The 15,958-nt window shown below is 34.9% G+C and overlaps 1 protein-coding gene across 12 annotated transcripts in view; it reads left to right on the forward strand.

The window, feature by feature from the left end:
- Positions 1–15,958, forward strand: part of senp6a (SUMO specific peptidase 6a) — a 136,251-nt gene that overhangs the window by 60,745 nt on the left and 59,548 nt on the right. For 8 of the 12 annotated variants that reach the window (XM_039748061.1, XM_039748060.1, XM_039748063.1 and 5 more), the window contains 4 exons: positions 10,292–10,312; positions 14,167–14,237; positions 14,914–14,984; positions 15,414–15,834. In XM_039748061.1, the coding sequence (XP_039603995.1) occupies positions 10,292–10,312; positions 14,167–14,237; positions 14,914–14,984; positions 15,414–15,834 (584 nt within the window). Of the gene's footprint in view, positions 1–2,575; positions 2,632–10,291; positions 10,313–14,166; positions 14,238–14,913; positions 14,985–15,413; positions 15,835–15,958 lie in introns of all 12 variants that reach the window. The other 4 variants (XM_039748064.1, XM_039748055.1, XM_039748056.1 and 1 more) reach the window with 4 other exon arrangements.

Consider the following 15,958-nt stretch of genomic DNA (forward strand, 5'->3'; position numbering starts at 1 on the left):
AGAAATACTGTAAGGGTGACAAAAAATTCTACCATTTTAATGCAGATGGGTATGTAGAGAGCTCAAAAAGTGTGCAGAGTGACACTATATGTGACATAAACTGCAAATAGCTTCTTGATAACATTTCAAAAGTAAGCCATTTAAACATCTAAGCATGTGACAATAAAGACCATATGACATGTTGATTTGAATTACTATCGCTTTCAGAAGAAGCTATCTAACATATTGCATTTTAAGTGAAGCAATTTTATAAAACTTTAGTAATTTACATTTACAATGTATTTCAAGTTATGTTATCACTTTGCTTGTCATAACTTATTATTTAGGCCATTTTTCTAAACTTGCTTTATTTGGCACTGGGCTTCAGGGAGCTTTTACTTATTAAAACAGGATTGGATCTAAGATAGGACAGTTTACAGTTCATAATAAGGCTCACTTCTTGTGCTAGGAATGTAAAAGAAGCAACAGTCAGTACAGAAAACTTGTATGATTTGGTTTTGTGAAATATAAATTAATAATAAACAAAGCAGGCCATTATTTGGTAATGGTTTTCTATGAGACCTTCTCTGTTTCAACTTTCACAGCGTAAAGGTTTATAAGACAATTTGTGAAAAGTTTGGAGAAAATATTTTTTTAATCTGGCAAATGAGGCCGATCTTTCCAAATGTTTAGATACAAATATAAAGATCATAACTGGAAAGACATTTACCTAGCATGTGACTCTATCTACGCTGTGTTATGCAAGATAGATCTATAGGTAGATTATGATACTGGGGGACCTTTGCAGCAGGAAAGTACAACATATATATTGCATTTTTACACAGATACCAGAAAATAAACCAAGAGATAACATGACAGCTGTTTTTATAATCGGTACACACACCCAGACATTTCTACAAATAAGAGTAATGAACTCTAATGGTACACAATAACATGTAATACTTTTCACTGTATCCTGTTCTGCATGTTGTTTAAGCCTGATGTAACACTAAATCAATGAAAAACACTGTCATCTTTAGATTCATCAGAATCATTTTAATGCTCACAGTTTATCTTAAAAAAATCTGTATTGCAAAAATCTGTACTGCTTTAAAATGCAAGGGAATACATAAAGCATGTTAAATGCCAGCTCATATCAGCTGTATATAAACTGAATAGTAAGTTATTAGGTCTGTAAATATTCTACTAAGCTGAACATTAATTTTAAATAACGAGTATAGAAAAACTTTGAATATATTACTAGAACCATCATTTTCTTTAGGAAATTTGGCGTTGACACTTTATGTATCTCTGCTGGTGTATTTTTTTTTAAATGAATAAGGAAATCATGTTTAGAATGTAATCCTTTGTAATGTTTTAATAAACGTGCATTTACCTTGGTGGAGTATTAAAATTAAAATTAACATTAAATAGTTTGCAAGCTCTCCTTGTAATATTTTTGGCTGATAGCTGAAACTGTATTTGACTTTAAGCAGAAGCAGATTTTGTTGCTTTTGGTGTATAAAATAAACTTTATTTTACCAAACCAATCTGGAATTGTAATTGAAATATTGAAAATGTGCAGCTGATGCACTGAAACATAATTTAATTTCAAATGAATAAATAATAGTACACAATGAACAGTAATTTTTGGTAATTTTTTTTTCTCAAAACAACTTGGAGATTTGTTCTCATGACTAGCTGTTCCACAAGGTATTGTCTTATATTTAATAAGGGAAGAAAAAACTTTTTTGTTTGCCTGTAGTTCTCCAAAAATTGACCAGATATGAAGTTTGTCTTTTACTTAACACAATATTTTCTTTTCAAACCTTCTGAATGACGTGCACAGGTCCTTTTTTGTAGTTAAGTGTTGGTACTGCTGCATTAATTCTGTTAAAATTAAAATCAATATTTGGACCTGTGTGATTGGTAAATTGCAAAAGACTGTGACTTATTACAGGTAATGTACATATTGTGCCTCCAATTACAGCTTGCATTTATGGGGAATTTTACTTAAGGTGTACTGCACATCATTTTTGGAGAATTTTACTTTTAAACGAAACTCTGTTGCATTACTCATTGTTTACAAAAAAGATGAACATTGGCTGTCTGTGACACTAAACTGGGTGGATTAAATTTACTCCTCCACATAGGCAGGATTTCATTTATCCTTTAGGTCAATTCCTTTAACTTTATTCCATGCAACACACATCCTGAAACTCTTCTTAATTAGATGTCACTAGGCATATGCTTGCATGATGTTACTCCAACAGCAGCAGGTATCCTCTTCTGCAAAATAACACAGTGATTATTTTTGTTTCCTTACCCATTTTTTTTTGAGTGGTGGGAATAAATGTAACACATCTATTTTTCCCCCCAAGTAACGCAGGTATTTTTACTTTAAGAAAATAAGTATGTTACTTTAAAAATCAATCTCAATGCATGTTACTCTTAACACTGCTGGACATAAATTATGCACATGTGGAGCTAAGACCAGACTGAAGGCAGTCCCTTTGCTCAAGTAGCCTAGTATGTGCTCTTGGTAAAAACAGAATAAGCTAATCTGTTATTTATTTCACTTGTATGGGTACAACAGAGGAGAGCGAAGTTGATGACTTGGTGCCAAAGCAAAATTCCACTTCCGCTTCATTTGTGAGTAATTTGAATTTGACTGTAGAGACATCAATCGGATGGAGATATTGTGCATAACATGCTAGAATAAAAGTGCAACACTGCATGGAAACGCAACTGATTTATAGAATACCCAAAGAAAAAAATGAAACTTTTGATACAAAGAATTAAAAAAGGTTCTTTGACAATTTGAAAACTTAACCAACCAAATAAGGCAGGAAAGAGAAATGAAGATTACAGTTTTAACCAATAAAAACTTAATTATGATCAGTAATTTACAGAATGTCATTTATTAAATTTGAAGGCTATTTTCCTAAAAGTCAGGACTGAAATGAATGTTTTTGTGGGTTCTGGATCCATTTAATGTTAATGAACAAGTAAAATACATTTCATTAAAAAAATTGAGACTAGTTTGTATTGTTAAATTTTAGGTAAAAATTCACATGTGAATTTTGACTTTTTAAGTGAGTAAGCATTTAGATTCCTACTCCAGTTTGTTTTACAAAGATAGATAGATAAATAAAAATGTATCTGTTCTTAGGTGGAAATTTGACTGTTTACATCTTTTTCAAAGGCTAAGGATCTGTGCTTGTTTCTGGTTCCAAGCCTATTACTGCAAGAAGGAATCTTGCTCCTTTGGGCCCTTGAGCATGGCCTTTAACCTGAAAATTGATCCAAGGGCACTGTACAATGACTGACCCTGATTTCTGATCTTCACAAGGCATGTGAAAAAGCAGTTTCCCGGGGATTAATACAATGAACCAAATACCAAAAATAAATAACATTGATTATGTATGTATATATGTGTGTGTGTGTGTGTATGTATAGATATAGATATAAAATAAATATAGAGATGGATATATATAATAGATATATAGAGAGATATACATAGATATCTATCTATCCATCTATCTATCTATCCATCCATCGATCCATCCATCGATCCATCAATAGATCGATATATATAGATATATCTATACTACTAAAAGGCAAAGCCCTCACTGACTGATTGACTCACTTACTCATCACTAATTCTCCAACTTCCCGTGTAAGTAGAAGGCTGAAATGTGGCAGGCTTATTCCTTACAGCTTACTTACAAAAGTTAAGCAGGGTTCATTTCGAAATTCTACACGTAATGGTCATAACGGTTGATAACGGTCGACAACATCCGCCATGTTGAACTTTCTTATTTATGGCCCCATCTTCACAAAATTTGGTAGGCGGCTTCCCTGCGCTAAGCGAAACCAATGTACATACTTATTTCGATGGTATGACGCTACTGTCGGCCGCCATATTGAACTTTCCAACGTTACTAATTCTCCAACTTCCCATGTAGGTAGAAGGCTGACCCCATCTTCACGAAATTTGGTAGGCGGCTTCCCTGCGCTAACCAAAACCGATGTACGTACTTATTTTGGTGCTATGACGCCACTGTCGGCCAAAATATTGAACTTTCCAGCGTCACTAATTCTCCAACTTCACGTGTAGGTAGAGGGCTGAAATTTGGCAGGCTCATTCCTTACAGCCTACTTACAAAAGTTAAGCAGGTTTCATTTCGAAATTCTAAGCGTAACGGTCAACAACGTCCACCATGTTGAACTTTTTTATTTATGGCCCCATCTTCACGAAATTTGGTAGCCGGCTTCCCTGCGCTAACCGAAACCAATGTACGTACTTATTTCGGTGGTATGATGCCACTGTTGGCTGCCATATTGAACTGTTACTTATGGGCCCACCTTTAAGAAATTTGGTACGCGGGTGTCCAGTGCTAACTGAATCCTACTTACGTACATATATACGTCCATAGCCTGCAGCTCGGTCACCGTGTGAGGCGGCGTTGGGTACCCCATCCCAACACCTCCCAAGTTGTTGGCTGCCTGCCTATATAAGGCTGTCCGTCGCTCTGGTCTCTACATTCCCTTCCTTGCTTCGCCACGGGATTCACGTCTCCCTGCTGATAACTATATATAGTATGTCTGTCTGTCTGTCTGTCTTGAACACACAGCATGATGACTAAAAAAAAGGAACAAAATTAAAAGAACAAAAATGTCTGACTCGGCAGTTACAGTCACGGTATGGCATGCTGTCAATGCTACGTGTATGTATTATATGATACATACATACATTAAAGCTATCTTTAACAAATTTTTACATAATTGATTTTTTTTTTGGTTTACATTTTCATAGTCATTCTGCAGATCAAAATTAATTAAATAATGTTTAGATGACTGAGACTTTTAGGCGCTTCATGTTAACTAAGTGATATTAGATTTAAGATTGCTTTGACTCCTTGGGTGCATCCCAGTGTGGAGTGCTCATACTTGAAACTCTTATGTTCATTGTAACGTGGTAAATTTGATTTGTTTCATGGTAGATGAGAAAATATTGCTTACTAAAAAACAAAACAATAGACATGCTAAACACTGTCAAAGTATAGCATTACTTTTTTTGCGATATTAGGTGTATTGTTTTGTTTAACATCTTTTATAACTCCATTTAGTCTTTCTATGTACTTCCGTTTACTAGAGATGATCATGCTGAAATGAAGAACGGGACCCAAGTAAGGGTAATAATGAATCAAAGGTATTTGCATCATACCATAAAAAGCAAAAAAAAAAAAAAACCTCTCAGAGTGCTTTAGTTTAACTGAACCACTGCTTGGTTATCTGTGGTGGTTATAGATTTCTGTCCCTCATTTTTCAAAGTGGCTGTGAGAATACTGGCTGCACTTTCTTCCAGTTACCCTGTTGAGCAGGAGGGATGATACTCTGACCGCATTGTTCAAATTAAGTAATACAACTTAATTTTCTTCAAGTGCAATACATTCTGAATGATGTAGGAATGATGAAATTTTTTGTTAATAAATATGCAACACTCTGTAGAGAAATTATTGTAAAATGAGAGTTGATTATGTAGCTGTACTCTGAATTGAATAGTACTACAGTCATGGCCGAAATTATCGGCACCCCTGGAATTTTCCCAGAAAATGCACCATTTCTTCCAGAAAATTGTTGCAATTACAAATGTTTTTGTATACACAGGTTTATTTCCATTATGTGCATTTGAACAACACAAAAACAGAGGAAAAAAAGCCAAATCTGACATAATTTCACACAATACTTAAAAACCGGGCTGGAGAAAATTATTGATACCCTCAACTTAATATTTGGTTGCATGCCCTTTGGAAAAAATAACTGAAATCAAGTGCTTCCTATAACCATCAACAAGCTTGTTACACCTCTCAACTGGAATTTCCGACCACTCTTCTTTTGCAAACTGCTCAAGGTCTCTCAGATTTGAAGGGTGCCTTCTCCCAACAGCAATTTTGAGATCTCTCCATAAGTGTTCAATCAGATTTAGATCCGGACTCATTGCTGGCCACTTCAAAACTCTCCAGCGCTTGTCCTCAACCATTCCTGGGTGCTTTTAGAGGCATGTTTGGGGTCATTGTCCTGCATTGTCCTGCTGGAGCACCCTTGACCTCTGACGCAGACCCAGCTTTCTGACACTGGGCCCTACATTGTGCCCCAATATCTTTTGGTAGTCTTCAGATTTCATGATGCCTTGCACACAGTCAAGGCATCCAGTGCCAGAGGCAGCAAAACATCCCCAAAACATCTTAGAACCTCCACCATGTTTGACTGTAGGTACTGTGTTCTTTTCTTCGTAGGCCTCATTCCGTTTTCTGTAAACAGTAGAATGATGAGCTTTACCAAAAAGCTCTACCTTGGTCTCATCTGTCCACAAGATGTTCGCCCAGAAGGATTTTGGCTTCCTCAAGTACATTTTTGCAAACTCCAGTCTGGCTTTCTTATTTTTCTGTGTCAGCAGTGGGGTCCTCCTGGCTCAACTGCCATAACGTTTCATTTCATTCAGATGTCGACGGATAGTTTGAGCTGACACTGTTGCACCCTGTCTGTAGAACAGCTTGAATATGTTTTGAAATTGATTGGGGCTGTTTATTCCCCATTCGGACTATCCTTTGTTGCAGTCTTTTATCAATTTTTCTCCTCCGTCCATGTCCAGGGAGACTAGCTACAGTGCCTTGTGTTGTGAACTTCTTGATTATTTTGCACACAGTGAACAAAGGAAAATTAAGATCTCTGGAGATAGGCTTGTAGCCTTGATTGTTGATATTTTTCTACAATTTTTGTTCTCAAGTCCTCAGACAATTCTCTGCTCTTCTTTCTGTTCTCCTTGCTTAGTGTGGGACACTCAGACACACAACAGAAAGGTTGAGTCAACTTTTCTCCATTTTAACTGGCTTCAGGTGTGGTTGCTATATTGTCAGCACATGTTTCATGCCACAGTTGAGTTCAAACGAGCATCATATGCTTGAAATAAAATGAATTACCAACAGTTTTGAAAAGGTGCCAATAATTTTGTCCGGCCCATTTTTGGAGTTTTGTGTGACATGTCAGATTTGGCTTTTTCTCTCTTTTTTTTGTTGTTCCAATGCACATAAAGGAAATAAACGTGTATACCAAAACATTTGTAACTACAACAATTTTCTGGGAGAAATGGTGCATTTTCTGGAAAAATTCCAGGGGTGCCGATAATTTCGGCCATGACTGTATAGTGCAGTGGCAGCACAGCTGCCTCACAATAAAGTGACCTGGGTGCGCATCCTGGGCCCACCCAGCGTGGAGTTTGCATGTTGTGCCCTGTGTCTACATGGGTTTCTGTTCACAGTCCAAAAACATGCAGATCAGATGATTGGGCAATACTAAGTTGGCACTAGTGCATGTTTTTGCTGTAGTGGGCTGGTGCCCAAGGTTTGTTTCTGCCTTGTGCTCTGTGCCTCCAGGGATAAGCCCCTAGCAGGTTTGGAAAATGAACGGGTGGGTACTCTGAAGTGATACAACCTTTCAAAATTGATTTTCTTGAATTTCTGTGTACTTTAAATACAATGTACACACTGTACTAATCAAGAAACTGTGGAAAATCGATAGTACATCTGCATATTACCTGAAAGTAAAACAATTATTTTATTTTCCAGTTGCTGTTACTTCTTATTAAGAATAGTTTTCTCTGAGAAAGTCTGTTCTTAGAGGTTAGTATAAATCCTGCATTATTGTAATTAGATTAATTTACAGATGATAGAGAAAATGTAAGCACTTTTGCTGAATGAAGTATTCACAGTTGTGACTTGACTTGCTTTATTAAATCCAGCAACTTGCTTAAATATAATCATTTAAACCCAAGGTTCATGATATAATGCTTATTTGAGACTATGTAGGGTTTATTTCCATCTTTGCTTCTTTCGTCTTAGGTAATCAATAATCACTGGGTAATCAAAATAAGTATTCTCAAATATAATCTTAATGTGATCATTAATGCCATCATTTGTATGTAGCCTTGAAGTTGCATTGCAAAATGCTAACTTTAATACTTGCCTATCACTATTTACATCTCAATTACAGCATGTATCAAAATAATTGCAATATGACTTTTTTTAGTCAGAATGCACAGCAGTAAGCGGTGTGTTTTATTTACTGTTGTGTATCTTTTTAATTTTTTTTTTCTTTTGATTCTTCTGCGATCCATACTCAATACATAATTATTAATGTTACCTATTTTTATTTATTGGTTCAGTGGATTCCTTCATCTTTTTTGTACAATTCAGCATAATGGGCATTTTAAGTTTACTTCATGTGCCCACTCTACGCCATATGTCACTAAAAGTCTGTTCACGCCGAAATTTTCATGTTTTTAATAGAAATTGATAACTTCTTTGTGTCAATATACCATTAAGAAAACGTAAAATACAGCTAAGGACTTACTAGTGTTGCAAGTGGTTATTACTGTTTGAAATGACTTTTAAATTATTATTTACATATGACAGAAAAGCCCCATTTTTAGCCATTCCTCCCATGTCCTAATGGCAACCTCCCTTAATTTATCCTTACTTAGTTACGCTTACATCTAGAGATGCTCCAGTCACCAGTTTTCATGTTAGTTGATTGGCTGATTCCAATATGGACTCGGATTGATTTTTTCTTTATTCATTTTTTTACCCTAAGCCAATGCATAACCAAACACATATAAGCCTTATGTTCTATATTAAAGTGCGTTTTTATAATTAAACTATAGACCACAGGTTTTAACTGTTCATGTATTATTAACAATATGAAATTATGTAGGCTTATTGTTCAGTGGTCATAAAATACTAAAATAAACAATTACCTTAAAATACATACTTTAACTAATAAAATATGCAAATATATAATAATACGTATGTCATAAAAGAAAATAAAACTCTTCACATAATCACAAGCTGTCATATTCTTTAATTCTTTTCTCCTGTAATGTACCTATATGAAACAAGGCTTAATTAAAAGTACTTTTCTCCATTTCTCTAATAACAAAAATATATATAGGTATGTATATTCTCACACAGTCAATTAATTGATATTGTCAATTAATCACTGCTTAAATGTAAATATACATGCATTTATAGGTTTTAATCATTTTAAATCATTAATTGCACTACAGCAGCCTTTTGCTGTTAAAATATACATTTACTGTATTCAGGTTTTTTTTCCCCTTTACATTCGTAATATATGAGGTGTAATTGTAAATTATAGATTACTATTTTAAATAAGTAGTACTAATCAGTACAAACTGCCTGAAGAAGAGGGGACCAGGGTTGCCTCGAAATCTTGCATTTTGTATTCCTTTTAGTTAGCTAATAAAAGGTGTCATTTTGACTTTGCTTAAAAGCATAAGTTTCTGCATTTTAAAGAAGCTAGCTGTCCAAGCTCAAGTGTTGTCTGTTTTAATTTAAAGGACAAAATATAGTTAAGCTCTGAATTTTTAAAGTAGCTTTTCTTGCCTTCTCAGATTACTTTTTTTCAGTTTATTACTTCACTTTATTTAATGTAAATATACTAATCACCCTCTCATTCACTGATTAAACCGTTCTCCACTCACTACTGTTTGTTTACACTGCAGGAAGTTTGCTTCAAAAGAAAACAATAAAAGGATGCACACTGGCTCAACTGCTACTGTATTTCCTTAAGTAAAGGAGTGTTTCAACTGAATTACCATAAAGCTTAGAAAAGCAGGGCCTGAAAATATCGGTTTTGGTGATCAGCCTTTTTACTGATCACTGATTGAGTCTTTTTTAAATGAAAATTGGCCAATTCTGATCAGTGGATGATCGGAGCTTCAATACTAAGTGTTAATTTGTTGTCAGAGCAACCTTTGCAATTGCTTTAGCACCACTGAAACTTGTTTTTCTGTTCACTTGGTTTGCAATTCACTGGCATTCCTTATTTTCATTTCTGGGTTCTTAAAGACATTGCTTAATTTAAATTTATTTTCTGTGCCTGGAAAGATACAAAGAGGAGGGAGGAATAACTTAAAATTTTCCCTGCTTCAAAAGGAGTGTGATGGACTGCCTTTAGCAGTATTGAGTAATCTTTACATTTTTTTTGTGTCATCTTGCATAATGACAGTTAACAGAAATTTCTTATTAGTTAGTGACAGTCAGAGTAGCATTCACTGAAATTACAGTGTATGATTACATATGCATACATTTCTGAAGAAACGTAAATATCTCCAGTGATTTAATTGTGCTTGTTTTGTTTTTAAGACTGTAAATAATATAAATGAATATAGAAAACATTGTGTTAAGAGGCGTAGGATCTTTAATATTGTTTTTTTCTTTCTTTAAAGCAATCTTGACCTAAAGGAGAGGTAAGCTTATGCTTCAAACAATTTTGTGTTATTTTCTTTCACATGGTACCAATGCCCCAGATGTAAAGATTTTTGGTTTTGGTTAAGTTTTCATTTGTCTTTGTTTGTGGAATTTTAAAACCTCGTCTAATGTCATATATTTTTGGCATTTCACTAGGCACAGTGTTTTTTCAGTCTTTTTGTGGTAATAGAGAGGAAAATAACTTTGTATTTAAGGCACTTAATTTTGATGCAAACCCAAGAATTCTAAGGATGCTCTGTGAAGGTGTGTGTTTTTCAAGAAAATCTTACTATTTTTAATGTGAGTGCTTTGGTCATTCACACATGTTTAAGTGAGCACATACAAAATATTAGAAATACCTTATCTGAGTGTACTTTTTTCAAACCATCTTCTCCACCTTAGTCAACCAAAGTTCGTTGAAGGAGAAGAGAGACTGTGTTGCATTGTCATGCTATTCGTTGCTAGCTGTTTATTACTTGTTGTTCAATGTGAAGTACTTAAAAGAATTGTGGCTGTATATTTTGTTTTTCATTATCTTGTTTTCATTTTAGTATTTTTCTCTCTCTTAACGTAACCAGAAACATCTGTACGCTGCTAAAAGCAAAACTATACCTGATCTAGTGAAAATTATGGCAAGCACCTTTCGGTTAACATCTCAGAAGAAGGGTGGAAGTCAGCTGTACACAGAATTCATTCTAGCTCTATATTTTTGGCAAGCACTCAATAATTCAGCTCAAAATCTTCCATCAGTCACAATTCTCATTTAAAATTGTCCAGCATGTACCTGGAGCAAGATCCAATGTGCTAGTGTTGCCATCTAGTTCCAGCATCACTATACCACATGTTTTGGGAATGCACCAAATTAACATAATTTTGCAGAAAAATCTTTAAATAGTTATCAGATTGCCTTGATGGCACTACTACCCCATTAACAGCTACAGGTGCCAGTCATAAAATTAGAATATCATGACAAAGTTGATTTATTTCAGTAATTCCATTCAAAAAGTGAAACTTGTATATTAGATTAATTCATTACACACAGACTGATGTATTTCAAATGTTTATTTCTTTTAATTTTGATGATTATAACTGACAACTAATGAAAGTCCTAAATTCAGTATCTCAGAAAATTAGAATATCAATTAAGACCAATACAAAAAAGGGATTTTTAGAAATGTTGGCCAACTGAAAGGTATGAACATGAAAAGTATGAGCATTTACAGCACTCAATATTTAGTTGGGACTCCTTTGGCCTGGATTACTGCAGCAATGCAGCGTGGCATAGAGTCGAACAGTCTGTGGCACTGCTCAGGAGTTATGAGAGCCCATGTTGCTCTGTTAGTGCTCTTTAGCTCTTCAGAATTGTTGGGTCTGGCGTCTTCCTCTTCACAATATCCCATGGATTTTCTATGGGGTTAAGGTCAGGTGAGTTTGCTGGCCAATCAAGAACAGGGATACCGTGGTCCTTAAACCAGGTACTGGTAGTTTTGGCACTGTGTGCAGGTGCCAGGTCCTGTTGGAAAATGAAATCTGCATCTCCATAAAGTTTGTCAGCAGCAGGAAGCATGAAGTGCTCTAAAACTTCCTGGCAGACGGCTATGTTGACCTTGGACCTCAGAAAACACAATGGACCAACACCAGCAGATGACATGGCACCCCAAACCATCACTGACTGTGGAAACTTTACACTGGACCTCAAGCAACGTGGATTCTGTGCCTCTCCTCTCTTCCTCCAGACTCTGGGACCGTGATTTCCAAAGGAAATGCAAAATTTACTTTCATCAGAGAACATAACTTTGGACCACTCGGCAGCAGTTTTGTCTTTAGCCCAGGCGAGGCGCCTCTGACGCTGTCTCATGTTTAAGAGTGGCTTGACACAAGGAATGCAACAGCTGAAACCCATGTCTTGCATACGTCTGTGTGTGGTGGTTCTTGAAGCACTGACTCCAGCTGCAATCCACTCTTCTCCAGGGTGCGGTTATCCCTATTGCTTGTACACTTTTTTTCTACCACATCTTGTCCTTCCCTTCGCCTCTCTATTAATGTGCTTGAACACAGAGCTCTGTGAACAGCCAGCCTCTTTAGCAATGACCTTTTGTGTCTTGCCCTCCTTGTGCAAGGTGTCAGTGGTCGTCTTTTGGGCAACTGTCAAGTCAGCAGTCTTCCCCATGATTGTGTAGCCTACAGAACTAGACTGAGAGACCATTTAAAGGCTTTTGCAGGTGTTTTGAGTTAATTAGCTGATTAGAGTGTGGCACCAGGTGTCTTCAATATTGAACCTTTTCACAATATTCTACATTTTCCAAGATACTGAATTTGGGACTTTCATTAGTTGTCAGTTATAATCATCAAAATTAAAAGAAATAAACATTTGAAATACATCAGTCTGTGTGTAATGAATGAATCTAATATACAAGTTTCACTTTTTGAATGGAATTACTGAAATAAATCAACTTTGTCATGATATTCTAATTTTATGACCGGCACCTGTATATATGGTGTACACCCAGATGAGCTTAAAGTAGTGAATAGGTACAAACTGATTGTAATAGCTTATACCACACTATTAGCACATAGACTTGTCTTGCTTAACTGGAGAATTCCCAGCCCACGTTTTATAACTTAGAACTCAGATTTTGTCTGCTTGATTGTACATGTTACTTTCTTGAAATTAAATACAAGCACAATATTCATGTTATTTCTACTTTAAACTAATGAAGGTTTAATGAAAGAACGGATGTTCATGTATCTGTAACCCAAACATTAAACACAAGCATTAATTCTTTAGAAATGTATTGATTATTACTTCCTACCAGTCCTAGCGGCATAACAGCATCATCTTTCAAAACAAAATGATTGTGTTAGATTGTATGTGTCAGAGGTGTTCCAGATATAGTTCAGTATGTAATGTTGTGCTTTTGTAATACAAAGTCATCCTAATGTTTGCAATTTATACTCCTGTTGTATAAATTCCACACAACATTTACACTTTTGTAGGAACCTGTAATTAATTTAAAAAGGGAAGATTGTAATTGCCATTAGGTTTTGGACATTTTCTTACCCATACTTATGGTATCCTAAACGATACCCCCTGGCTTTACTCGTGTAACAAAATTTGGCTTAGCAATGAAAATACCTAAGCATTTAATTCTGTGTCTTGTTTGTAGAGATGATGAGGTAAGAAGTACTTAGTAAATGTAATTTATTGTATGTTATTTTGTTTAAGCTTTGTGTTGACAGGTTTATACTGTTGTCTTTGTGTTGGCTCATGTTAGAAGAAGGGCTTTAAAAATGTTTCATGTTGTTTTTGCTTTGTCAGTACCTTTTGTGAATCTTTACTATATGCATGAGAAACCTAAAATAGTAATACAAAAATGACTTAGACTGAGGCAGTGAGTCTTCAGTTTGTTGAACACGGATTAGTGAAATTCCATGGCCTCCATCAGCCAGACTGTAAAGTACCCACTTGTTCACATGGTTGGACTGAGGAAAGGGATGCAATGCAGAGAGATATAAATGTGACCTCTTTTTTTCTTTTTGGCAAAAAAAAAAAAATAAAAAAATGTGGTGTTTGTAAGTAACTGCTTGCAGGGTCAAGAAAAATCATAACGTAGCCCCAATGTTCTAGTAAAATTCATGTTTTTGTGATCTTGTATCCTTCATTCTCCAAATATGGTTTATCCTGACATAATTTTATTTATTGCGTGTTTCTCCTTAGTATCAGTAAAGTATTGTGTGTGTGTTTTTTTTTTTTTTTTAAAATACACGTCATAATAGTAAATAAAGTTTTATATTTTGGATAATTTAGGAGACAGAGGGTGAAAAAAGTTATTTTTGTTTTTTGTTCATCCAGAAAGGAATATCCCCCCAATGTTCAAAGACAGGAATTAGATAACATAATCCTTACATGTCCAGGTATGTATGGTAAGTGCTTTTCCATGAACAATGGTAATCGATATAAAATGTGTTTTTGTAGTGTAGAATTACAAGTTGAATTTTGGCTTGCATGGTATTTGGAGGATAGTACACTATTTGCTGTGGTCTGCTAGGGGGGAAACCTAAAGCTTGGTGCATTTGCCAGATGCCTTCATAAACTAATGAGGAAGCCAGCTATATTTTAGGACTGATGTTTTTTCACTAGAGATGGAAACAAAAAAAAGAAAACAAGTACTGTTTTGAGAACGAATATGAAAGGAAATGTAATTTAAAAAGCAATTGTAAGATGGAAAGAATATAATAAACATAAAGCTTGCCCTTATAAACGATTTAGACAGGACGTTGACAGTAACCTTACAAAATATTTTCCATAAAACTTACTCTTTTGTTATTCATGCCTTCTGATGATTGCTGTAATACAGTGCTTGACAGTGACATTTGCGTTCAAATATCATTCATATCCTCCACACAATAACACATTTTTAATAAATTGCAGTGTTTAATGGAAAATTCTTAACAAGTCCCCCTTTAAATTTCCAAAGCCACATTTTTTATGAAATGTCAGTTTTATTTCCGTGTTAATTGCATAAAGTAAATAGTGCATATTTTCTGTCTATTTTGAGTGTTGCATTGACATTTATCTTGACTTTTGTTATGCTTATAGGAGCTAGTAATTCTGCACCTGATGGAGAAATTAAACGGCGGATCCAGCAGAAACGAAGATCTTCTGAAGAGGTAAGTTGTTCTCCCTTTTTAAAATGGCAAATGTGGAAAAAAACCTGTGAAAATGTCTGCTTATATTTAATCTTTTTAAGTCTAATTTTTAGAAGTAAAGTATTATTTTCATTTTAAGAGGTAATGTTCATAACTTTCATTTATAAACTTTACTGATATGTGCATCGTGTAGCAGGAATTAGCTTTGACACATTACTGTGATTTGCAATAGGCAAGTATTACAGTGTATATTTTGATAACTTTAATATTAAAATTGTTTAAATACTTGGATCTTTAACTGAAAAAAATGATTAAAAGTTATAGGTGAGTGGATGTTTTAATATTATTTCTAAATATAACAATTGCTTTTCAGTTAACAATGACATTTATTGTAAATTTGTGTTTTCTTTATAGTAAATAGGTTGCTTTAAATTTCTTTTCCTTTACTAGGGTTTAGATGCCAGTGAATCTTTTACTATTTGTGGTCAATGTAACAAGAAAAGTGAAAATCATGAGCATTGTGAAAACTGTGGACATTCCCTCATGCCAATCTCTGCTTGCATAAATAATACAGCAAAAGTAAATGTAACCACTGGATCACTTTCTCGGCCACCAATCCATCAGCTTAATGCAGGGCCAAACCATTTACATGTAAACATTTCAAGCAAAGCTTTTTATGGTACATCTCTGCTTGGAACTTCATCTAATATGGATATTAATAAAATAATGAGCCTACCCATACAAATTACCCGAACTAACCTTGCAAATTCAAATGGAAAACCTGGACTGGTGTTGAATTCTCACAATCTTTCTAAAACTCTGCGTGGAAGAAGGCAGATGCCACACAAGCAGCATGAACTGAATGATCCAAGTAAGTTTATCTTCACAAATTTATTTATTTATTATTTTGGTATCTCAAAATTAGGTTCTTTCTTTTTTTTTTCTTATTGTATGGTCATTAAGCACTCATAATTAAGGTAACTTTCAGTGATCAA

The sequence above is a fragment of the Polypterus senegalus genome, chromosome 3 (genome assembly GCF_016835505.1).
Source record: "Polypterus senegalus isolate Bchr_013 chromosome 3, ASM1683550v1, whole genome shotgun sequence".
Lineage (NCBI taxonomy): Eukaryota > Metazoa > Chordata > Cladistia > Polypteriformes > Polypteridae > Polypterus > Polypterus senegalus.